This window comes from Macaca nemestrina, chromosome 3 (assembly GCF_043159975.1).
Source record: "Macaca nemestrina isolate mMacNem1 chromosome 3, mMacNem.hap1, whole genome shotgun sequence".
Lineage (NCBI taxonomy): Eukaryota > Metazoa > Chordata > Mammalia > Primates > Cercopithecidae > Macaca > Macaca nemestrina.
Window position 1 is genome coordinate 145,739,812 of NC_092127.1, and position 27,107 is coordinate 145,766,918.

Sequence of the window (27,107 nt, forward strand, 5' to 3'; positions counted from 1 at the left end):
ATATCTTAATTTAGATTCAAAATAGCTATGTTTAACATGTATAAGTGTCTGCCCTCAAAAACGCGGACAGACTTGCAAGACATTTCTATTTGTACTATTTCCTAAGCCATTTCTTTTTACAGATTAATATAATTATATATAAGATAATTTCTTGGATCATTAGTTTCCTATTACTAAACACCAAAAGTCCTTACTTAAAATTGCAGATTTACCTAAAAGAAAAAGAGGAATAAAACATTCTTCTTTTGTCCTCACAAATGACTATTCTCTTTTACTTGGTGATTTTGATACTTATGTGTAGATATGTAGATATGAAAATATAGAGATATGGCTTAACTAATATCCAAAAACACTGAATTTGCATAGATACATATTAACATAGTTTTTAAAAATTTGTGACAATGTTTATAGAGCTTATCCTCATGGAAAAGCTATGTTTACATTATCCTGATTCCCAGATCGTAGGTTATTAAAATAAATAAATCTAGCAAGAAACAAATTTGCAAGCTTTAAAATACTTACAAGCTAAAAGAGACAAATGATAAAGTAAGAAAAGATAAATATTAAATGTATTACATGACCAATGACAGAGTGAACCTTGAGATGCACGAGAACATTCAGTACTGATTTATTGACTGGTGAAATATTACAAAAGAAGTATAAGCCATTCATTTGCTATTTTTCCATGGATATTAATCCAACTTATGTTTTATTCATAGTTATGAGTTATAGTGACATGGATGAGTAATTTATATGTGGTTTATTAGTATCCATGGTAGCAGTCATAGAAGGAGTCCAATGATGATATGAAGCAAAATTAGACAAACTATAAGGTATCAGGACCACAAACCAGCCCTACTAAGGATTAAAACATATCTATCAAGATAGGGAAAATAAAATAGTATGGGATTAGCCTAAGAACAGAATGCTAAAGATCAAAGGAATACTTTTTAAAAAAATCTATATATAAAAAAGTTTATGATAAAAGTGGGCATCTCGAATCAATGGAGAGTGATAATAATGTGGATTAGCTACATGATCTGAACAAAAAAGCTGATCCCTATACCTCATTCCTTTTAACAAATTCCAAATGGATTTAAGATTTAACCTAAAAAGTAAAACCAGAACTGGTATTAAAATATATAGACCAACAGAACAGAATAAAGAGCCCTAAGGGGAAAAAAAAATTCCCATTTATGATCAAATTATTTTCAGCAAGGGTGCTGAGATCGTTCAACAGGGAAAAGACATACTTTTTAACAAATGGTGCTGGGAAAACTGAATGTCCATGTGCAAAACAGTGAAGTTGGACCCTCACCTACCTAACAAATTACACACAAATAAACTCAAAAGAGATCCATGACCAAAATGTACAAGCTAAAACAAACAAACAAAAAAACTCTTAGAAGAAAACACAGGGCAAAGCTTCACAACATTGGATCTGGCAATGATTTACTGGATATGACACCAAAGGTGCAGACAATCAAAGAAAAATAGAGAAATGGATATCATAAAATTTTTTAAATTTTGTGCATCAGAAAACACTATCAACAGAGTAAAAAGGCAACCCACAGAATGGGAAAAAAACATTAGCAAATGGTATATCGATAAGTGATTAACATTTAGAATATACAAAGAACTCCTAAATGTAATAACAAAAAATAAACAATCCAATTTTAAAATGAGCAAAGAACTTGGATAGATTTTTCTCCAAATAAGACATAGAAATGGCCAATAAGCACATAACATGGTGCTCAGCATTACTAATTATTAAGGAAATACAAGTCAAAACTACAGTAAGATACTATCTCACACCCATTAGGATGGCTACTATCAAAAACAACTGTTGGTAAGGATGTAGAGAAATTGGAATCTTTATGCACTGTTGATGGGAATATAAAATAGTACACTGTGGAAAACAGTATGACAGTTCCTCAAAAAAGTAAAAACAGAAGTACTATATGATCCAGCAATTCTACTTCTGGGTACATACAGTACTCAAAAGAATTAAAAGTAGGGTCTTGAAGAGATATTTGTAAACTCACATTCACAACAGCGCTATCCACAACAGCCAAAAGGCGGAAACAACCCAAGTGTCCACAGACAGATGAATGCCTCATCAAAATGCAGTATATATATCCAACGGAATATTATTCAGCCCTAAAAAGGAAGGGTATTCTGATGTATATGCTACAACACCAATGGACCTTCAGGACATTATGCTAAGTAAAATATGCCCATCGCAAAAAGACAAATATTGTATGTTTATACTTATATGAAGTACTATAGTCAAAATTATGGAGACATTAGTAGAATAGTGACTTTCAGGGACTGGAGAGAGAAAAGACGAGGGGTTATTTTTAATCTCTTTAGAGATAAGATGTTGCTTTGTGGCCCAGCCTGGACAGCAGTGATGCGATAGCTTAGGCACTTGCGAGGCAGTAATTGCTGCCTTGACTTTCTGGGCTCAAGGGATCCTCCCATCTCAGCCTCCAAGTAGGTGGGCCTACAGGCACACATCACCACACCCAGCTAATTTTTAAATTTTTATAGAGATGGGGTATCGCCATGTTGCCCAGACTGGTCTTGAACTCCTGGGCTCAAGCAACCCTCCCACCTTAGCCTCCCAAAGTGCTGAGATTATAGGCTTGTGCCAGCATGCCAGACTGGAATGGGGAGTTTTCGTTAAATGGATATAGAAATTCAGTTTCACAAGAAGAAAACAGTTTTGGAGATGGATGGTGGTGATACCTACAGAACAATATGAATGTACTTCATATCACTGAACTGTATAATTTTAAAAGATGATAAATCCTTTATTACATATATTTTGCCACAATTTTTAAAAATTGAAAAAATAGCTGGGTACAGTGACTCACACCTGTAATCACAGCTACTTGGGAGGCTGAGATGGGAAGATCATTTAAGGCCAGGTCTTTAAGACCAGCCTGGGCAACATAGCAAGACTCTGTCTTTAAAAAAAGAAAGAAAGAAAGAGATATCCACTTTGCAAGGTTAAGTTATGAAAATCAATCAGGATCGCCCAGGTGCATGATGGCGATGGCTCACATCTGTAATCCCAGCAGTTTGGGAGGCCAAGGTGAACAGATCACTTGAGCCAGGGAGCTCAAGACCAGCATGGGCAACATGGCAAAACCCCATCTCTACAAACACTGAAAAAATTATCCAGGCACAGTGGCATGTGCCTATAGTCCCAGCCCTGAGGTGGGAGGATCGTCTCAGCCTGAGAGGTGAAGGCTGTGGTGAGCCATGATCGCACCACTGCACTCCAGCCTGGGTGACAGAGTGAGACCCTATCTCAAAAACAAAAAAATCAGGATCAAAATGATATAGAATCAAATACCAATTTAACCATTTCATATAGTTTAAAAAAAAAAAGTCTATTCCTATACTTAATTTGTACTAAAGGAATATAGTACATGTAAAAAATAACATAAAACTGAATGACGATTTTCAAAATGGATAAACAGGAGTAAGGAAGACTTATCTAAGTGTGATTCAAAAACTAAAAATTCACACATGAAGAGACTAAATTTTGACTAATTTAATGTGAAATTTCTCCAAAGAAAAATATTATATAGAACAAGCCACGGAGAAAAATATTTGTAAACACATTAATAATAAAGAAGTAAGTTCCTTAACATACCACAGACATTTTTAAGACCACAAGGGAAAAAAGACAATTTAACAGGCATGGAGTTCACAGAAAATGAGTCCAGAAGACACGGATATGAATAGTTTTTTTAAAATACAAATTTATATGAGTTTATTTATTTATTTTTAAGACGGAATCTCGCTCTGTCTTCCAGGCTGGAGTTCAGGGGTGCAATCTCAGCTCACTGCAACCTTTGCCTCCCCAGTTCAGGCATCTCTCCCACTTCAGCCTCCCAAGTAGTAGGACATACAGGCGCACACCACCATGCTTGGCTAGTTTTTGTATTTTTAACAAAGACAGATTTCACCATGTGGCAAGGCTGGTATATGAGATTTTTTAATCAGTTAAATTGGCAAAGACTGAAAATGACTAATTAACAGGAGAACATAAAAACAGACCACACCCAACACTATCAACTGACCTCTAACAAAGCACCAGAAGCAATTTAATGAAGAAAGGATAGTCTTTTCAATAAACAGTGCTGATATAACAGAAGGTCCACATGCAAAAAAGGAATCTAGACACAGACTTTACACTTTAAACATAAAGTACAAAACTATACAAACAACTCCTAGAAGATAACATTTGATAACCTTGAGTTTAGCTCTGTCTTTTTAGATACATTACGAAAAGCACAATCTATGAAAGAAAAAACTGATAAGTCAAACTTCATTAAAATTAAAAACTGCTCTGCAAAAACCACTGTTAATATGATTCAAGAACATGATTTTTAAAAAATACACTGTTAAAAGAATGAACAGGTCGGGTATGGTGGCTCACGCCTGTAATCCTAGCACTTAAAGAGGCCGAGGGAGGTGGATCACTCGAGGTCAGGACCAGCCTAGCCAATACGTTGAAACCCCATCTCTACTAAAAATAAAAAAATTATCCGGGCTTGGTGGCATCCACTTGTAATTCCAGCTGCTTGGGAGGCTGAGGCAGGAGAATCGCTTGAACCTGGGAGGTGGAGGTTGCAGTGAGTCAAGATTGCGTCACTGCACTCCAGCCTGGGCGACAGAGCGAGACTCCATCTCAAAAACATAAATAAATAAAATAAAATAAAGAACAGACAAGCCATAGATTGAGAGAAAATATCTGCAAAACACATGGTAAAAGGCAACAAGATAAAGGAGATCATAAAACTAAGAGAAATACCAATCATTTCCAAACTTACAAAGACAGACATAGAACTGGATCTCAATTCAAACATAGTGAAAAAAATATGATGACTGGGGAAATGTGAACACTAACTAGGTATTTAAGAACATTAAAGGGGCTGGGCATGGTGGCTCATGCCTGTAATCTCAGCACTTTGGGAGGCCAAGGTGGGAGGAAAGCTTGAACTCAGGAGTTCGAGACCAGCCTAGGCAACACAGCAAGACCCTCATCTCATTTAAAAAAAAAAAATTAAAAGACTGTGGGTAAGTTTTTTTCCCAAAAGTGTCCCTATCTTTTCTATACATAAAGACACATCTACAGATGAAATGACATGATTAACTTAAAAATAAGAAGCAGGGTGACAAAAAACAGGCAAGTTGGTAATTCCAAAGTTGGATGAAAGGTACATGGGAGTTAACTGCTATTCGAACCTTTTAATATATTTGAATTTTTTTGAGATAGAGTCTTGCTCTGTCACCCAGGCTGGAGTGCAGTGGCATAATCTCAGCTCACTGCAACCTCCACCTCCCAAGTTCAAGCGATTCTCCTGCCTTAGCCTCCCAAGTAGCACCTGCTACCACACCCAGCTAATTTTTTTAGTATTTTTAGTAGAAATGGGATTTTACCATGTTGGCCAGGCTAGTCTCGAACTCCTGACCTCAGGAGATCCACCTGCCTCGGCCTCCCAAAGTGCTGGGATTACAGGTGTGAGCCACCGTGCCCAGCCTACATTTTAAATTTCTATAGTAAGAGTGTTTTTTTATTTTTTGAGACTTAGTCTTGCCTGGTCAACATGTTGAAACCCCATCTCAACTTTAAAAAAAAAAAAGTGTTTTTTAAAATATGGCAATAACGGCTGGCCATGAAGGCTCATGTCTGTAATCCCAGCACTTTGGAAGTCCAAGGCAGACAAATCATTTGAGCCCAGGAGTTCAACGCCAACCTGGGGCAACATGGTAAAACCCTGTCTCTACAAAAAATACAAAAAATTAGCTGGGCGTGGGGTTGTGCTCCTGCAGCCCCAACTACCTGGGAGGCTGAGGTGGGAGAATCACCTGAGCCTGGGAAGTCAAGGCTGCAGTGAGCTGTGATGGCACCACTGCACTCCTGCCGGGGTGACAGAGTAAGACCATTTCATTTAAATAACAATTTTTAAAAAGGTAACAGGACCCCACAGGTATTTAATCAACATAATATATAAATGCATAAAACGAAACCAATATATATAACACAGTAAAAAGAAGAATTTCTCATTCATTTATTCTTTCTGCCTCTTTTTTCTTTGGGAGGTGCGGGGGGAGTCTTTCTTCTCTTTCTTAAAAAAACATAGATACAGGGTCTCACTATGTTGCCCAGGCTGGTCTCAAACTCCTGAGCTCAAGTGATTCTCCCACTTCAGCCTCCCAAAAAGTGCTGAGATTACAGGTGTGAGCCACCGTGCCCAGCCATTTCTCCTTCTTTATCCTGGCTAATGGGTACTGGTATAAAGACCTATATATAAGACAAAAATTTGGGTAACACAATCAATAGAACCTACGACTTGTAGTCACCTCAATTCTACAATTCTTACTAATCTTACAATAATTGGTCAATATATTAGGAAAATAGATCCCATTCTTTTCAAATTGTATTCATTACCACCACAATTCGATTACGTAACAGCTTTACAGCTAAAAGCAAAAGCAATCAACATCTGAAACCATTTCTCCAAATCTGTTCTCATTTTCAACTTGGCAATACTGTCACTGGTCACATCACTTCCTGCCGGGATATTTGCAAAACACACTGAAAGTAAGCTTTATGATTCCAGTCTCTACCTGCCCACCACACAATTTCTGACAGACATTGATTCATAAAGCTTGAATCCACCACACAGACATTGCCTAACTAATATTTTGCAAACTTTACTTTCATGTTTTTATTAAATCTCGTCTCAGAAACATCCCAAGAGTCTCCATTTAATGACAAAATTAAGCCTAAATTTTCTTCGTTTTGAAGATTAGCCCTAATCTGACCCTATGTTTATTTTCTCTCCATTCCCTCCAAAGCATTTCCAATATTTCCAATTCATATTTCCAATCAGAGTAGTGATCTTCCTGTCCCATGTGTACACACCTGTTTCAGCTCCAGTCCTTCACTCTTGTGGCTGACATCCATTCTAAACCATACCCACAGAAAACCTTAGCTTAGGATACCCTCTCTAACCATCCCAACTGGAGCTGAATCCCCTTATGTAGGATCTCATGACAATGTATCTTTTCTTGGTTTTGTAAGTTTATATGTTTGTGTAATTATTTGATTCATTTCTGTCATACTCCCTTCCCAACCCCCACAGACTTTAGGTTCTGTGTATCTATTTTTTTCTTTCTACTGTTTCCCCAAAAAGAGCACAGAAAATGCCCCTACTACATAGTAAGCACTCAATAAACACTTGTTGAATGGTGAAAGAAGGAATACCAGGACTTCTCTTTTCCTCTTTCCTCTGCACTTTTATATCACCTAGTCTATACTACACAACTTAGCACCTATTTCATCACTGTTTTACTTGCATTCAATTTTGTCTGCTGAACGACTGCAAGCTGTTCAACCTAAGCACAGGGCACACAGAGACCTCAATAAATACTTGATAGCCACTGATAATTACGAAATGGAACAGTGTCTCTTTGTAACAGGAAGTCTTCATCATTGTTCAGACTCCCAGTTCACTGTGCAACTAATGCCAATTTACCTGTGTTTACGTAGCATTATTAAGTATATATACAGATGACTATTCCACAGACTGCTTGCTGTTAACCAAAATCCATATTCTCTTCTGCTTCCTAGGCTTAACAGCCAGATTGTATTTCTTAGTCTCCCTTAAAAGCTTCTGGTTCACAAAAGCTTCCTGCATGTGCCTTTTCCATGTCTTTTCCCCTTCCAGCTCACTGGAATGGTGATAACCATCAGGGAGACTGGAAATAACACTTATCCAACTGTAATCTCCAGCCTACTGTAAATACTAGCATTTAAAAATAAAACTGCTACATTACTTTTTAAAGTGCAGTCAACAGAATCAAATCAACATAGTGATTTGATGCCCACCATTATTTACTACGTTTTTAATTTTTTAAATTTATTTTTTATTTTTTAAATTTTATTATTATTTTTTTTTGAGACAGAGTCTTGCTCTGGCTCCACTGCCCACGCTGGAAGGCAGTGGCACAATCTCGGTTTACTGCAACCTCCGCCTCCTGGATTCAAGTGATTCTCCTGACTCAGCCTCCCAAGTAGCTGGGATAACAAGCATGTGCCACTATGCCTGGCTAATTTTGTATTTTTAGTAGAGACAGGGTTTCACCATGTTGGTCAAGCTGGTCATGAACTCCCGACCTCGGGTGATCCTCCTGCCTCAGCCTCCCAAAGTACTGGGATTGCAGGCGTGAGCCACTGTGCCCAGCCTATTTACTATGTTTTTAAAAATAAACCATTCTCTAACAGTTGGAAATTTATATTTTTCCTTTTCTGTGAACTTGTATTTGAATTCCATTTCATCTAAAAATTTTATCTTAATGTAACATTCTTATGTTTGAAATTCTTTTATCATACTTCCCTGAAACAAAAAAAAGTACATAAATTGAAAATTTTTTAAAATCAAAACATTGCTTTAGAGCTGATGGTGGTGGCTCATGTCTGTAATCCCAGCAACTCAGGAGGTTGAGGTGGGATACTAGAGGCCAAGAATTTGAGACCAGCCTGGGCAACATCACAAGACCGAGATTCCAAAAAAATTTTTTTCAAAATTAGCTGGGTGTGGTGGTGCACACCTGTAGTCCTAGCTATTCAGGAGGCTGAAGCAAGAGGATTGCTTCAACCCAGGAGTCTAAGGCTATAATTAGCTATGATCACACCACCGCACTACCTGGGTGACAAAGCAAGACCCAATCTTGGAAAAAAAAAAAAAAAACCCAAAACCAAAAAACAAAATGTTGCTCAAAGTTATTTCATCTGATGGAGTTAACAATACAATTACTGTATGCAATTAACCAAAGCAATGCAAATAACAATTTGTACAAATATATTACATTAAAAATGTTATTGAAATGCATCTCTTACTAGATAGATAGGACTCATTTTTTAAAAATTACTTCTTGTGTCCATAGATATTACATGTAACTAGAGTAAGACAGAGCTGAATAACAATTATATTCCTATTTTTCATCATTATAAACATTGAAAAACATTGTTCTCACAGATAAGTATGTATGAACAGGATTTTTATTATAATAATATATTAACATTTTTAATTCCTTGAGTCCTATACCAAAAATTACATTATGTTCTACCATCAAAAATTATTTTTAAGAAGTTGAAAAAAATTATTTTTAATTATGTGAGAACTCACTTAAGTCCTCTTTCAACTTGGTAAAAGATAAAGATTGAAACCTATCTGAGCTATAATAATCTGCAGAGTCATTCATTTTCTCAATTTCTAGGAAATTTATCAAAAAAGCTTTTTTATCAAAACATATCAAATGATAGGTGCCTTTTTTATCCTGATACATTCAGAAATGGTTAGGAAAAATGTTTTTTAATTGTTCACTACCTGGGTGAAATCACTTTCTTTTTTTTTGAGACAGTCTTGCTGTGTCACCCAGACTGGAGTGCAATGGCATGATCACAGCTCACTGTAACCTCAAACTGCTGGGATCAAGCCATCCCCCTGCCTCAGACTCACGAGTAGCTAGGACACTACAGGCACACACCAGCACACTTGGCTAATTTTTAAATTTTTTGTAGAGTTGGGATCTCACTATGTTGCTTAAGATGATCTCGGCCTCTCACAATCCTACCACCTCAGCCTCCCAAAGCATTGGGACTACAGGTATAAGCCACTGCACCTGGATTGTCCTTTTTTTTTTTTTTTGAGACAAGGTTTCACTCCATCACCCAGGTTGGAGTGAAGTGATACAACTGTGGCTCAATAGAGCCTCAACCTCCTGGGCTCAAGCCATCCTCCTGCTTCAGCCTCCCGAGTAGCTAGGACTACAGCCCCACACCACCACGCCTAAGTTTTTATTTTTGTACAGGGGTGGGGTCTCATCATGTTCCCCAGGCTGGTGTCAAACTCCTGGTGCCCAATCTGTGTCTTAATAAAGTTTTGGTTTACACAGATGTATACATTTTATCTGAATTCATCCCATGGTACCTTTAAGATTAGTGTATTTCAGTATAAGTAAATTTTACCAGCCAGACGTGGTGGTGTGGGTAATCCCAGCTCACACATGTAATCCCAGCACTTTGGGGAGGCCGAGGCAGGTGGATCGCTTGAGCCCAGGATTTAAAGACCAGCCTGGGCAACATGGTAAAAACCCATCTCTACAAAAAATAGAAATATTAGCTGGGTGTGAGGCATGCGCGTGTATTCCCAGCTACTCAGGAGGCCGAGGCAGAAGGATCACTTCAGACCAGGAGGTCAAGGTCGCAGAGAGCCATGATCACGCCACTGCATTCCAGCCTGGGTGACACAGTGCAATCCTGTTTCAAATAAAATTTTTTAAAAATTTTCTTTTGAACCTAAAAAAAAAAAAAATCCCTTTAAACAAATAGTAAAGTCTAGTTGATATGCTTGATGGGTTATTTGGAGAGAAGTATATTAAATACGTGCAACTTACTTTGAAGTGCATTTTAACAAAAGATGATTAATAGATGAAGTATGGATAGACACATGATAATGCAACTATAGCCAAATGTTACAGAAGCTTCAAAGAATTCTACTCAAGCTATAAGACCTAGAATAGGAGGAGTTCAAGAAGATATACTGGTCACAGAAATCAGAAAAGTAAAAAACTTTTACTTAACCGTCTGCACACAGCTTATGCCCTGAAATTCTTCACATGGCAGTCAAGTACATTCTTCATTCAAAATGGCTATGTGACGTTTCATTACTTACCACAGGCCGGACAAACAGGAAAGATTTGTTGCAAAAATAAAGGCTGAAAAAAAAGAGTGCTCCCCTGGGTAGGAGAGCAAAACTAGTATGAAGCATATGTAAGGATGTCCAGTAAAATTTGCATAGACTCTCAAAAGTAAAAAGAAGGATTTTCTAAAGATGCATTTCTCTTCACCATAAAAACATTAAGAAGGCCAGGTGTGGTGGCTCACGCTTGTAATCCCAGCACTGTGAGAGGCCGAAGCGGGTGGATCACCTGAGTTCAGGAGTTCAAGACCAGTCTGGTCAACATGGTGAAACCCCATCTCTACCAAAAATACAAAAAAATTAGCCAGGCTTTAGTGGTGCATGCCTGTAGTCCCAGCTCCTTGGGAGGCTGAGGCAGGAGAATCACCTGAACCCCAGAGGCGGAGGCTGCAGTGAGCCAAGATCACGCCACTGCACTCCAGCCTGGGCGACAGAATGAGACTCTGTCTCAAAAAAAAAAAAAAAAAAAAAAAAAAAATTTATTCATCAACATTACATGAAGTGTGACCAGGCCTTACATTTTAGGAATATTTACCCACCATAAATGGTGGGTAGAGTTTTTTATTTTTAAAATTAATTTATTAATAAAAGTTATTTTTATTAATAATTAGCCATAAATAATTATTAATGGGAAAGAAAGAGTTCTCTAGGAACCTAACCCTTATTTCTTTTTTTGGATATGGAGTCTTGCTATGTTACCCAGGCTGGCCTTTAACTCCCGGACTCAAGCAATCTTCCCACCCCGGCCTTCCACGTAGCTGGAACTACATGTGTGTGCCATTACATCTGGCTTAACTCTCATTTATTTGACCCAATCCCACAGAACCAAAGCAGAACTTTATATTCCCTTGAATTTCGGCTCTAAAAGTTCAACTTTTTCTAATCAGTTTTGGTATAAATCACTGACCTGGATTCACTCTTTGCACTAAGTCACCTACTTTTAATAGAATATGGTTTCTCTACCATAGTGGTATAAACTTTAAAAAATTTATTTTTAAACTTAAAGTCCAGATGGACATTCTAGTAATAAAATGAGAGCCAGACTCAGAGATGATCCAGATGTTACAACCATGATATAAGGACTTTATGATTAATTAATTAAGCTAGTAGAAAAGAGGGACAACAGATAATGAATATAAAAGGAATTTCAGCAGAGAGATGAGAACTCTAAGAGTCAAATGGTAACTTGACAGATGAGTAGGTGGTGTAAATAAAAAAAGGGCCAAATGAAAATGCTAAAAATAAAAAAAAAACCACCAGAAGTGAAGAAGTCTTTAATAAGCATATTTGTAGACTCCACACAACTAAGAAAATAATCAATAAATTTAAAGATATGTCAATCAAAATTATCTTAATTGAAACACAAAGAAAAAAAAAACTAGGGAGAAAAACAGAATTGAGCATCCAAGAGCTATGGAACTCTATTAAATAGTCTAACATTTTTGAAACTGAAGTCCTAAAATGAGAAGAGAAGATCAGTTTAAGAACTATTTGAAGAAAAATGGCCCAAGTTTTCTGAAAGTAAAGACATCAAATCATAAATCCAAGAAGACTTCAAATCAGAATATATATTTAAAAAAGAAATGAGCAACAACAAAACACACAACACACATTTAGACACACAATAGTCCAACCGCAGAAATCCAAATATAAAGAGAAAATCTTGAAAACAGGAAAAAAAAGACATTGTATACATAGAAAAAGGTATTAAAAATTACAGTATAATTCTTGCCAGAAACAATGCAACCCAGAAGGCAATAAATGACATCTTTAAAGTACTAGCAGAAAAACTATCAATTCCTTACCCAATTAAAATGTCTTTAAAAAATAATGTCAAGATACAAATTTTTCGGGCCGGGCGCGGTGGCTCAAGCCTGTAATCCCAGCACTTTGGGAGGCCGAGAAGGGTGGATCACGAGGTCAGGAGATCGAGACCATCCTGGCTAATACGGTGAAACTCCGTCTCTACTAAAAAATACAAAAAACTAGCCGGGTGAGGTGGCGGGCGCCTGTAGTCCCAGCTACTCGGGAGGCTGAGGCAGGAGAATGGCGTAAACCCAGGAGGCAGAGCTTGCAGTGAGCTGAGATCCGGCCACTGCACTCCAGCCTGGGTGACAGAGCGAGACTCCGTCTCAAAAAAAAAAAAAAAGATACAAATTTTTCAAACAAGCAAAAGCTGAGAGAATCTATTGTCAGTAGTCTTTCATTAAAAGAAATATTTTTAAAAGTTCTTTAGAGATGAATTCGACACCAGTCTGAGATTTGGACCTACCCAAAGCAAGGAAGTATATAGGATATGGTTAAAATAAAAGCAAATAAAGGACTTGTTTTTCTTATTTTCAGTTGCTTCATGAGGTAATTTTGCCTAAAGCTAAAACACTAAAATGGGTTATGGAATTTATAACAGGTAAAAATAAAATGTTTAACAACAATAGCATACCGAACAGGAGGGAGAAATTGGAAACACTCTATTGTAAGGTTCTTACTCTACATTAAGTAATATAAATTGGAAAGTAGACTGTGATAAATCAAAATGTATATTTGACTGTACAGCAACCACTAAAAAAAAACTCTTTGTACTTATAACAAGCCAATCGTGGAAATAAAATAGAATCATGAAAAACTTCAATTAACCAAAAAAGGGCAGGAAAACAGTTAAAGAAAGAACATAAAGATGAGACAAACAGAAAACTAGTAAGGTGGAAGATTTAAATTCAATCATATCAACAATTACATTAAATATAAAGGGTTTAAAATATTTTATATTGACCATGTATCCAATCACTGTGCTAAATTTATAATTTATGTACTAATTCTAAGAGTTCAATAGTAAATTTCTTAATTTTATATGTATATAATAATGTAATATGTGAATTGACTTTTTTTAACTTTCTTTTGAACCTCTATACACTTTTCCTTCCTTCCTTCCTTCTTTCCTTCCTTCCTTCCTTCCTTCCTTCCTCTTCCTTCCTTCCCTCCCTCCCTCCCTCACTCCACCTCCCCTCCCTCTGCTCCCCTTCCCTCCCTTCCTCTTTTCTTTTTTTTGAGACAGAGTCTTGCTCTGTCGCCAGGCTGAAATGCAGTGGCACAATCTCGGCTCACTGCAACCTCTGCCTCCCAGGTTCAAGCAATTCTCATGCCTCAGCCTCCCGAGTAGCTGGGACTACAGGCACGTGCCACCACGCCTGGGTAATTTTTGTATTTTTAATAGAGACAGGGTTTCACCATGTTAGCCACACTGGCCTCAAACTCCTGACCTCAAATGATCCTCCCACCTTGGCCTCCCAAAGTGTTGGGATTACAGGTGTGAGCCACCACGCCCACCACCCACTTATTCTTTTTTCTTGCCTTACTGCATTAACTCAGACCTGCAGTAGAATTAAACAAGTATTGAAAGTGGGAATCCCTGATCAACACTGCACCATTACATAAAGTTTGATATATTTTTCTCCCTTTTCAAATTATCAAAGTGTCCTTCTATTTTTGTGGGTTCAAGTATTTCAATCAAAATGGAGGTTGGATATTATCAGGATTCTTCTGCATGTATTAAGACTGTCATAAAATTCTTTTTCTATTATTGTAAATTAGATGGATAGATTTTTGGCTATTAAGCTACTTTGTTAAGGATGAGCTTGCTGTTAAGTGAATAAGAAAAAAATTTAACCCAGATGATTAAAAAGCTTTATTGCTCAAAAAAAAAAAAGAAAAAAATTTAAAAGGCCGGTGCAGTGGCTCATGCCTATAATCCTAGCACTTTCGGAGGCTGAGTTGGGTGGATCACTTGAGGCCAGCCTAGTCAACATGGCGAAACTACATGTCTACTAAAAATATATAAATTAGCCAGGCATGATGGCATAGCTACTCAGGAAGCTGAGGCAGGAGAATCGCCTGAACCCGGGAGGCAGAGGTTGGAGTGAGCCAAGATCGTGCCACTGCACTCCAGCGTGGGCAATAGAGTGAGACTCCGTCTTCAAGAAAAAATAATGTTTTTTTTAAAGAAAAATTTTGAAGAAAGCTACCTTGTATTTCTGAGATAAACTGAAAAGGGCCATGTAAAAAAATGATACTGAAAGTCTAAGAATAAGATTACAAAAGTCACATTAAAGTCACATTAAAGTAAAAGATAACAGCATTGTCTAACCAAGAATAAAGTAAACCAAGCAGAATCACATTTTTATTAGTTTAATGCTTAGTTGTATATCTAATAAATATTGAGGAAAACTGAGGATTACTTTAGAAAATAAATATAATGGAAGAAATCTGTCCTGCAATAGGAGACAACTACAATATAAATTGAGAAAACACTAGCCATGCTTGATTTCCCAAAAACAAACCTAGTAACATTAGATTTAAAGCTGGAGGAGGGGGTGAAAACGTTCTGCAATTGTAAAGAGAATAATCACGGGAAATACCTAGGCTTCCAGGCCCAGAGGTATAAGAGCTGAAGGAGAAAAACAGTCATCACTTAATAGGTCTGCAGGAGAAGCAGTGTCCTCAGGGAGACCCAGGTATCCATTAGAGCAAGGAGATAAAAGGAACATTCAATGAAAAGGTTGTGAATTTAGGGAATTATTATTTTGATTATGAACTCCTGAGAAGGCACAGTGGAAGGATTTCAAGAGAGGCATGGGTGGAAACGGGGTCAGAAGACAGCAAGAGCCTTAAGGAGATTAGATTCAGGAGATGAAAGGTGATCTAAGAGTCGGGGGGTTGAGGGTACCCAGTATCAACAAAGATAAATAATGAGAGGAGTCTCAACTGACTCAAGGCAGATAGCGGTCAGAATGTTGAGTGCTGGTGGGTAGGGAAGGGTGAGTGGTTCAGCTTTCCTTTTGGCCTCTATCAGTAGAAACAAGGAGATCTCCAGCAAATCCTCACTTTTTAGTCATTTTCGTAATTGACTTTTCTCTGACATTTGAAATTGGGGTCTAGTAACCTTTTTGAAATCATCCTCCCTTCACGTTTTGTTTAGTTTCTACTACTACCTCCCTTATCATTTACTCTCTCCCATTGGCTCCTTTTCTTCTACTAACACTTAATATTTTATGGTTCAGTCCTGCTTTTCTTTTCTCTCTACATACAATCTGATGCTCCCCAGATGATTTCATCTATATCCATAGTTTCAGTCACTGCCTACATTCAGTTTCACAATGGACATCCTCATCTAGATAATCCGTGGGTACTTCAATGACAAAAAAAAAAAAAAGTTCTAAAAACATCTCTCTGCCCAAGCCTATAGTACTGCTATATTTTAGTATGAGATAGGATGGGATACTTTCTACTATCTCAGAATCTGGCTGAAGTGAGGCCGCAAAGCTAAACGAAAAATGACAAACTCCCCCACACTCTAAAAAGGACATCCATGCCAGACTTACCAAAAGATGGTATCCCTATTATCCACCTCCTATTTAAAAAAAAAAAAAAAAAAGATAGAAGAAAATTTGCAAACATGGAGAATGCCAGGGCTTTACATCTCAGTGAGGGGAAAAGAAAAAAAAAAACCTCTGAGACAGACTAGGTGACAACTGCAAGGAGAAACTGATATCTGAATCTTTGGGGTTTTTTGGTTTTGTTTGTTTACATTTTGAGACAGAGTCTCATTCTGTCACCCAGGCTGGAGTGCAGTGGCACAATCTCAGCTCGCTGCAACCTCTGCCTCCCCAGTTCAAGCAATTCTCCTGCCTCAGCCTCCCAAGTAGCTAGGATGTGCTACCACACCCAGCTAGTTTTTGTATTTTTAGTAGAGACAGGGTTTCACCATGTTAGCCAGGCTGGTCTCGAACTCCTGATCTCAGGTGATCTGCCCACCTCAACCTACCAAAGTGCTGGGATTACAGCCATGAGTCACTAGACCCAGCCCTGACATCTGAATCTTTTTTGGCTATCAACTTATTAAGATAAAGAAACTCAGCTGTTACACCTGTAATCCCAGCACTGGGAGGCCAAGGCGGGCGGATCATGAGGTCAGGAGATTGAGACCCTCCTGGATGACATGGCGAAAACCCGTCTCTACTAAAAATAGAAAAATGAGCTGGGTGTGGTGGCACATGCCTGTAATCCCAGCTACTCAGGAGGCGGAGGTTGCAGTGAGCAGAGATGGCGCCACTGCACTCCAGCCTGGTGACAGAGCAAGACTCCATCTCAAAGAAAAAAAAGAAAAAGAAAAAGAAAAGAAAAAAAGAAACTGAGCTGTATCTTGTTTTAAACACCAGAACTAAATGCAGTGAGAGTTCCTGGGATAACCTGACAGATAGCCTCAAGAGTTTATTCAGAGAATATGTGAACACAGAAACTGGTCCCAGCCTGGAAAATTCTGCAAGAAAGAAGATGGCTGCAGCTGTCACAATGGTAGGGCAAAGATTTAGAGGACAGCAGTTGGGCAAGCTGCACTTTTACCACTGGGTTGTAGAGGTTTCCCACTGGCCACGCAGATGCTGCAGAAGGGCTAAGACATCTTGATGGAACCCTGCCAAAGCCATGTACCTTGTGGAGTAAAGGCACTCAGGAGTGCCAGGCGTAGACTACAGGAATCAAGAGCTAAAGGGAGGCTGCAAAAGGCAGCTGGAGGGTACACCGTACCCCTGACAGGGAACTTGGCAATGTGGACATAGCCCACAGGAGGGTTCCAAAAAACCATCCTAAGTGAACATCTCCTTAAGTCTACATTTGGACACCTGTTACACAGAAGGCACCAGAAGCTGGAGTACAATAGTCTCAGTCAAACAAAACCTTGTCCTTTCTCCTCTAATCTTCCTTCTGATCAGAAGACAAAATCAGAAAGGGAGAGGAGGTTGAAGAGTGAAGAAACAGATCATGCGCCTCTTCTCCACCGCAGATCCCTGAGCCATGGTTAGATCTCACCTGAGAGGTAAATAAGCTTTCAACTGGATGTAAGCTTTTGACTGTACATTTCACACCTGTGAATTTTAATCGCCAGAACAAGCTTGTTTTTTTTTTTCTGTTTTTTTTTTTTTTTTTTTTTTTTTTTTTTTTTCTGGAGACGGAGTTTTGCTTTTGTTGCCCAGGCTGGAGAGCAATGGCACGATCTCGGCTCACTGCAACCTCCACCTCCCGGGTTCAAGCATTTCTCCTGCCTCAGCCTCCCAAGTAGCTGGGATTACAGGCATGCGCCACCACGCCCAGCTAATTTTGTATTTTTAGTAGAGATGGGGTTTCTCCATGTTGGTCAGGCTGGTCTCGAAATAAAACAAGCTTGTTCTTACAGTTAAGTGTAAAATCTTGCCAAGAGGCAAGAAAGGAAGATCCAATATGGCAGGTCTAAAGTCAAGGATGGGAAAACAATAAAGCCAGTTGCTATTCATATGTCATCAGGTATAAACTATAGTCAAATTAGTCCACAGGGCTACCATCTACCCCATTAATCAAGTCGGAAATACAGGAGTCATCCTAGATTCTCCCCCTAAGATACTGAACCTCTTTCAACACATCTCTTTCTCCTGCCCCTGAGCTACTAGTGTAGTTCAAACATGAAGCACTGTAATAATCTCTTGGTGATTCTCTACCCTGGCCTACACTTTTAAAAGATTAAATTTAACACACAGGCCCCAGCCTAGAGATTCTGACTTAAATGGGGTCAGGTAGGGGCCTGCCATTAGTTTTCTCAAGAGGTCCTCAGTACTAACTGCAGCCAAGGTTGAGAATCACTAACCTAACTGATCTCTCCCACAATACAGGCTTACCTTCCCCCAAACTATCTCTCATAATGCCACAAGAGTCGTATTTTTAAAAACGCAAATTTCGTATTATTTATAGCAGTGGTTCCCAATCTAGGCTACCCAGTAGAATCACTTAGAGAGCTTTGTAAAATCCTGGTACCAGGTCAAGTCTAGAGAAATGAAAACAGAATCTCTGGGGATGAGAACCAGGCATCAATATTTATTAAACCTCTCCAGGTGATCCCAATAAGCAGATAAGGGTGAGAATCACTGTCCTAGAAGCAATGAGAAGTCACAGAAGTCCAAACTCCCCTGAAGACAATGAAAACGTCCCATCTAACCTTAGCACCCTCGGCTCTCACACTGCAAAAATCAGTGAGGCTCCCTGAAAGGCCACACTTTTACACCTTTATGTAAAGTATCACCTCAATCCTGAAAGCCCCTTCTGCTCATCCAGAGCTAAGTCCAACCCACCTTTAAGGTTAACACCTTTCAAGAATAAGCTCCTTTGTATAAACCTTCCCTGCCAAACACACAGCAGTCATTAATCCATCTGTGACCACTGTAATTCTGTAGGATAATTTTTAATGTAACTACCTTATTGAACTCCTTGAAATGAAAAACCTCATCCATGTTTTATCCCCAGTGCCTATCACTATGCATGGCACAGTTACCCTCAAATTTCTGCCAAATTCATTCGATTTAGGGCAACCTTATGAAGGAAGAATTTGACCTTAATAAACTATATGAGATATCATATTTGTACATTATATTCAAGGTTCATTAAAGAAACCAACACCCAGACTTTTAAAAAATGTAAGGCAAATGTTTAATGTTTGTTCTATTTATGAACAGTAACAAATCAAAGAAAGCAGGTGCAAAGGGCAGTATGTTTCCAGAGTCACAAGCGTGAAACCTGACAGAATAATAATGTTTGGCTTTCTATCTGAATAATATGTCCTTTAAAACATATCTTTTTCAAAACGTTATGCTGGTATAATAACAACTGTATGTTTTAGGAAAGTGAGTTAGATGACTTACTTTACCTGACAACAAAATGAGAAAGCATTTGAATGCTTCCAATAAAATGTACTCAAGTTTAAACAACACTGATAATATGGCTACCAGCATCTGATGGCAATTTCTAGTACTCTGGGTCCTGTTACCAAGCAGAAGTTCAGATCTCCATTTTTTTAAAGTTACATTCAATATTTTATATTTATATTGTTAAGTCTATATGTACCTTCCACAAATACAGTAATTTTGCTAAAATATTAACTAAAGAAGAACTAAACACCTACATTATCGACTTTATTCAAAAGATTTTGTTGTACCCACATTCATATGGGCTATGGAAATCATATTCACATGCAAAATGATTACTATGTGTTTAAAGTAAGTTTTTTAATCTGTCAGACATCCTTGATTACTAAATTAATCCAGTCTTCACTGAATGCCTATTACTTGCTTGGGAATGTATTAAAACTGAAGTATCTGAAGTGACTAGTAAGAAAATAAAGGCATCAACCACAATATTTGGTATTTGTGGCTAATTGATTTTTTACCTTATTTGGCGATTTCAAAGGTGAGATGGCTATTTTATTTGGTGTCTGTGTTGTAGAATTTAAAGTTGATCCAATAACACCACTTTCAGATATTGTTATGGTCTTTGATGGAGTTCCGGGAGTAGACTGTGAAAGAACCCTACCTGCAAATGAGAGGCAGCACATCAGTTTGACTTTTTTCAATAATAGTATAAAAATTTATGTGATGATGCTCTACACTCACAAGGACTGCAGAATGTATGTTCGTCATTTCATGTTCAACACTTAATGAGCCACTAATGAACTGTGGTAACCCTAGGCAGAACTAAACAAAACACTACTTCTTGGCAATACTTAATATTAGCCTACATTAAACTCGACAAAAACAGTTTAACTCATGTGTTCATCAATACTGTTGCTATATCCATCAGAGAGAAAGCTCAGGGGAACTAAGCAACGTGTCCTGTGTAACACAGCTCCTGAAAGTCAGGACATGAACCCAAGTCTTAAAACTTCCATCTCTGTATTCTACTATCTATAGCTGTCTTCCCATTTGAACTTAAGCCATGGAGGTACAACTGATATCCACACTTATAAAACAGATAGTTACTGGACTAATTTAAACACTGACAGATTTAATACTATCTGATTTTAGACAGCCAAACAGGATTAAAAAAATGTTTTTTCTATCCACTCCAGCCAGATTCCATACTGCGTTCCCTTCTGGATAGGACCCTTCAGAAACAATGAAAAACTCTAGTGTCTGGATGCTTGGGGAACTGAAAATCATATTATATTGAGTTGAAATATCAGGAATTTTTATCCTAGGCAAGAAGAGACTACAGACATAACAGATCTTCAAATTCTTGAAGACTCTGTGATAGCCATTATTCCCATTCACCAAGTATTCCAGCTTTCTCCCATTCTGGGCACATGGTAGAACTGCACTTGCACTTCCTACCACTCCCACCCCATCTTGTAGTTAGAGTCATGACACTACTGCTGGCAGATGAGTTATGAGTAGAAGTGACGTGTGTCATTCTTGGGTCATAACATTTATTACTGCCTATGCAAGACCTTCCAAAGTTTATTTTCTTCCACCATCTGAGATGGCAGCTCCTCGGTTAGCCTGTGTCCCTGAGTGACTATGAAGAGAAGATACTTTTTGAACCCACAATGGTCATATAGATAATCATGAAGTATGAATTTTTAAAAAAACAGGTTTTTTACCCTTCAGAGATTTGGAGATTATTTTGGCAGAAAAACCAAGATTATCCTAACTAATCCAGGCTGTCAGGTTAAAGGCTTAGAACCAATCTGTATCACATCAAATGCAGAGAAACAGAAAATACTTCAGCTCAGCACTAAGAAATAACTTCTAACAAAAATTTCCAATTGAAATGACTATTTCAACACAAGTGAGTTTCTAGTCACTAAAGGTATCCCAAGCAGATGCTGGATAATCAAATACACTGGCTAAAGAAGAAAGTCAAGCATCTAAGAAGTAGAGAAGATTAATAACTAAATTATCTCTAGAATCTGCTCTAACCTTTAGATACTATGATTAAACTCATAGATCCAGCTATAGAGATGAAGGAGAGAGCATGACAGTGAGGGAGAAAGGGTAAGAGAGAAAGAAAGGACTTTCACTTTAGACAAAAATAAAGAACTAATGCTTAGCAGCTTCTGGGCCATTTTTCCTGATAACAATGCCAAAGTATGCCTTTTTTTTTTTTTTTTTCCCCCTGAGACAAGGGTCTCGCTCAGTTACCCAGGCTAGAAAGCAGTGGTGTGATCATAGCTCATTGCAGCCTCGATCTTCTGGGCTCAAATGATCCTCCCACCTCAGCCTTCTGAGTAGCTGGGGCCACAGGCACATGCCACCATTCTCAGCTATTTAAAAATTTTTTTTAGACATGGAGTTTTGTCATGTTGCCTAGGCTGGCACAGTTTCTTTTTTAAAAAGTGAATCAAGTTTTTTCCCCATCTATGAATTTTTTAAGTATTTTTAATACAATTTTCAAAATTTCTTTGTAGTATATAGATTAATTTTAATGACATTCTGCCAGGTTTTTAAAAAACCTGAATACATCATAACTACATAAAGTCAATTCTAAATAAACCAAATGAATCTACATCAAATGTTTAGAGAGCTGCTCTAAAGTATCGAGCCTGTCTAAAGTAATATGTTTGTCTATTCTGGTTTCCAAAGCTAATACCTGTGGGATAAGTGTGAAGCCCCAACAACCATTATGTTAAGAAAAGAAATTACCAGTAAAGACACAGTTTCATAAAATATTCAATATTTATAGCCACTGCTATAATTTCATATTTGTTAGGAATTACACATCTTTCAGATAATATTCATAAAGAGCCGGGGACAGTGGCTCACATCTGTAATCCCAGCACTTCGGGAGGCCGAGGCAGGTGGATCACGAGGTCAGGAATTCGAGACCAGCCTGGCCAACATGGTGAAACCCCATCTCTACTAAAACTACAAAAATTAGCCGGGCGTGGTGGCATGTGTCTGTAATCCCAGTTACTTGGGAGGCAGAGGTTGCGGTGAGCTGAGATTGCGCCATTGCACTCCAGCCTGGGCAACAAGAGGAAGAATCCCTCTTAAAAAAAAAAAAAAATTCATATAGAAAATCCTCAATTCCTGAGGATAACTGATATCAGAAAAAGGCAACTTAATATTAATTCACTTAAAACAGGAACAAAAACTTCAATATAAATTACAAAACTAAAAGTAATAAAACTTTTACTTTCTTTTTGTGGCCTATATTTTTTAAAAATTCCGTTTATAATTGCAACTATATTAACTCTTAGGATGAATAAAGAAAAACATCAGCTGTTGAGTTTCAGGGAGAGAGATTGCTTCTGAAAATCTGGACGACAGCAAAAGGATAAATTATGTTGATAATGATAAATGGGAACGACATACTCATAAAGCAGGTCATTTCTACCAAAATATTTCTAGATTTCATCAATGTTCCCAAGAACCTTGATATCCTTTGAAATTCAAGTTACTCTTTTTGAGGGTCCACTTGGCTTTTATCCTGATGGCATTTCTGATGATCTAATCTAACCTCCAAATCCCTATTTATCCTTAGTTCCACAGATTCAAGCAAGCATGCAAGTTACATAATTTCACCTTGAAATCAATTTCTGTTGTCAGGTATTCTCCAAGAATCAAAAGAGACACACTCCTTAAAGCCACAGACTGGATAGGCTGGGGCAGGAAGCTAGAATATTTGAGTAAGGCCAAATTCTATAAGAGATTAATTTCACATTGTGATGAAGCTTGCTCCCATGAAGCAACCTTCTACCATGAGAGCTGCGATAATGGGAACCTCTATTATCTCATGGAACTACCTCAAGTCTTGTCAGGTGGTTGGTATCTACATTTTACTAAACTAAGATGAACAAAATAATGTATTTACCTAAGATCACAGAGAAAATCAATAGAAGACCCATGACTAAAAACCCAAGTTTCCCAATAGCTCCTACTGTATCACTATAGTACCTCCATGATATACATATTCATGCAACAATATGCATTCACAGAACTACATCAAAGTGCCAAAAATAGGGGCCGGGCACAGTGGCTCACGCCTGTAATCCCAGCACTTCAGGAGGCCAAAGCGGGTGGATCACGAGGACAGGAGATCGAGACCATCTTGGTTAACACGGTGAAACCCTGTCTCTATTAAAAATACAAAAAATTAGCCGGGCGTGGTGGCAGGCGCCTGTAGTCCCAGCTACTCAGGAGGCTGAGGCAAGAGAATGGCGTGAACCCTCGAGGCGGAGCTTGCAGTGGGCCGAAATGGCACTCAGCCTGGGCAACAGAGCAAAACTCCATCTCAAAAAAAAAAAAAAAAAAAAAAAGTGTCAAAAATTGTGCTAGGTTCTGGGGAGGTGGAGACAGGAGAAAGTGAAAGAGCGAGAGAAACAAGATAAAAGAACCATCAATACAGTACATACATAACTACAATGGAACATGATTCTGCCTTAAAAAGAAAATTCTGATATATACTACAACACAAATGCACCTTAAAGACATTATGCTAAGTGAAATAAGCCAATCAAAAAAAAAAAAAGGGCAATGGATGGGCATGGTGGCTCACACCTGTAATCCCAGCACTTTGGGAGGCTGAGGTGGGCAGATCACCTGAGGTAAGGAGTTTGAGAACAGCCTGGCCAACATGGTGAAACACCATCTCTACTAAAAATACAAAAATTGGCCAGGCGTGATGGCACACATCTGTAATCCCAGCTACTTGGGAGGCTGAAGCAAGAGAATCACTTGAACCCAGGAGACAGAGGTTGCAGTGAGCCAAGATCGTACCACTGCATTCCAACCTGGGCAACAGACTGAGACTCCATCTTAAATCCCAGCTACTTGGGAGGCTGAGGCAGGAGGATCATTTGAACCCGGGAAGGCACAGGTTGCAGTGAGCCAAGATCATGCCACTGCACTCCAGCCTGAGTGACAGAGTGACAGACTGTCTCGAAAAAAAAAACCATGGAGAGATAAAAGTGGGATGCTAGTTGCCAGATGCTGGACTGGGGAAGAAAGAATAAGGAGTTTTTGCTTAATGGGTAGAAGATTTCAGTTTTGCAAAAAGAAAAAGTTTTAGAGATGGGATGGTGGTGATGGTTGTATAACAATGTGAATGTGCCTAATGCCAATGAACTATACACTTAAAACAGTTAAGATGAGGCTGGGTGCAGTGGCTCACATCTGTAATCCCAGCACTTTGGAAGGCTGAGGCAGGTGGATCACTTGAGGTCATAAGTTCAAGACCAGCCTGATCAACATGGTGAAACCCCTTCTCTACTAAAAATACAAAAATTAGCCAGATGTGGTGGAGCATGCCTGTAGTCTCAGCAATTCAGGAAGCTGAGGCAGGAAAATCACTTGACCCTGGGAGGTAGAGGCTGCAGTGAGTTAAGATCATGTCACTGCACTCCAGCCTGGGTGACAGAGCGAAACTCCATCTCAAAAAAAAAAAAAAAAAAGTTAAGATGGTAAATTTTATGTTATGTATATCTTACCACAATTTTTTAAAAATAAGTTTTTTAAAAGAACTAGATGATGAGGCCAGGCACAGTGGCTCATACCTGTAATCCCAGCACTTTGGGAGGCTGAGGCGGGAGGATTACCTAAGGTCAGGAGTTCGAGACCAGCCTGGCCAACATGGTGAAACCTCATCTCCACTAAAAATACAAAAAATTAGCCAGGCATAGTGCCAAGCACCTGTAATCCCAGCTACTCAGGAGGCTGAGACAGGAGAATCGCTTGAACCCGGGAGGCGGAGGTTGCAGTGAGCCAAGATCGCGCCATTGCACTCTAGCTTGGGCAACAAGAGCGAAAACTCCGTTCAAAAAAAAAAAAAAAAGAGAGAGAGAGCTAGATGATGAAAAAACAAAAACAAACAAAAAAACTACCATCATGAAAAATTATAAGGGTTATGGGGAGACAGACAAGAAAACCAACATTTATAATATAGTATGACTAATGGATAACTGAAAGCCAGTGTGAAATTTATCAGAAGTTTAAGATAAGTACTTGGTAAGTATAACCAATTTTTATGGAAATAAATAGGAAATGATCAGAGAAAGAATACCTGACTAAACCTAGAAGTCAAAAACTTCCGACATGGGTAATCTAAGAGATAAAATGGATGAGTCAGCCGCGAGGAACAGCAAAGAAAGGCATTCCATGTAAAAGGAACTTTGCCAAGACCCTTAGTCCTACAACTTAGTTTCAATCTATTTGGTGATTTCTTACAATAAGTTAAATCAGTAGGTTTGGAGCTACTATTTTGGAGGTGAAAATAAAAAGGCATGCATTAGATCATAAATGCCTTTAATGCTAAGAAAGCACTGGCATTTGAACTTAATCCTGATGGGTCCAGCTGAAGAAATGAACAAGGCCAAGAAAATTTTAAGCAAGGGTGTGACAAGTTCAGATACGCATTTTAGAAAACTCACTTATACACAAATAAAAAATCATCTTGACTGAAACACAGAAAAAGATAGTCATCTTTAATGAGAAGCCCAAAAACCATTAAAAAAAAAAAATCTCAAGGTACTTTGAAAGAGCATTAGCTGGCAGGGCGCAGTGGCGCATGCCTGTAGTCCCAGCACTTTGGGAGGCCAAGACGGGTGGATCACAAGGTTAGGAGTTCGAGACCAGCCTGGCCAACATGGTGAAACCCCGTCTCTACTAAAAATACAAAAATTAGCTGGTTGTGGTGGCGGGCGCCTGTAATCCCAGTTACTCGGGAGGCTGAGGCAGGAGAATCACTTGAACCCGGGAGGCGGAGGTTGCAGTGAGCCAAGATCATGCCATTGTACTCCAGCCTAGGCAACAGGGCGAGACTGTCTCAAAAAAAAAAAGCATTAGCTGCAATATAAAGACTAGCTGCATGGAAAAAGACTGCAGTCTTAGCTGCAATGTAAACATAAAGATGATGGAATCTCCTTTTGGAGATGGAAAGGCACTTGGATGGTTTAAAATTTAGCATATATGAATTTTTAAAGGTTATAAAGAACCAGTTAAAAGTAGAAATTATCTATCCAAACTGAACTTAATGCCAACAATGCTAGTAAAATTTTACAGAAGTATATCTCTATGTATTCTGGTAGGGCTATTAAGTCCGTGTGCAATTAAAAAATAAAGTTACCATCAGTCTGCAACACATTATAAACAACCCAAAGACCAAGCAATGACATATACAAATGTCTATGATAGGGTGAACTCTTGACATTAACCAAAAATTCATTCAGACACTTCCTCAAACACTACAATTGTGTACCATACAACCCATACCTCCTCCTTCCCATTAACTAAAACTTTTCAGGGACTCTCTCAGAGTCTCTTCAGAGACTCAAAACAGTAAAGAATATCCCATTAAAACACTCCTGGTTAAGCCCCTCTACCTATACAAAATCTCCAAGGGGACTGGTGTTTTCTTTTTAATCAATACTTCCAACCCTTGCTTACTTATAGCCAATTGCAGCCCCCTTCCTAAACCAGCTCCAAACCCAAACCCTTTCCAGTCTTTTCTTTGGGGCCACATCTGCCTCCC

The 27,107-nt window shown here is 38.5% G+C and overlaps 1 protein-coding gene across 7 annotated transcripts in view; it reads right to left on the reverse strand.

Annotated features, from left to right (window-relative positions):
* Window positions 1-27,107, reverse strand: part of LOC105496859 (lin-54 DREAM MuvB core complex component) — an 86,228-nt gene that overhangs the window by 26,200 nt on the left and 32,921 nt on the right. For 6 of the 7 annotated variants that reach the window (XM_011767497.3, XM_011767502.3, XM_011767500.3 and 3 more), the window contains exon 4: window positions 20,032-20,174. The exons of the other annotated variant lie outside the window; for it this stretch is intronic. In XM_011767497.3, the coding sequence (XP_011765799.1) occupies window positions 20,032-20,174 (143 nt within the window). The remainder of the gene's footprint in view (window positions 1-20,031; window positions 20,175-27,107) is intronic. 7 annotated transcript variants of the gene reach the window in all.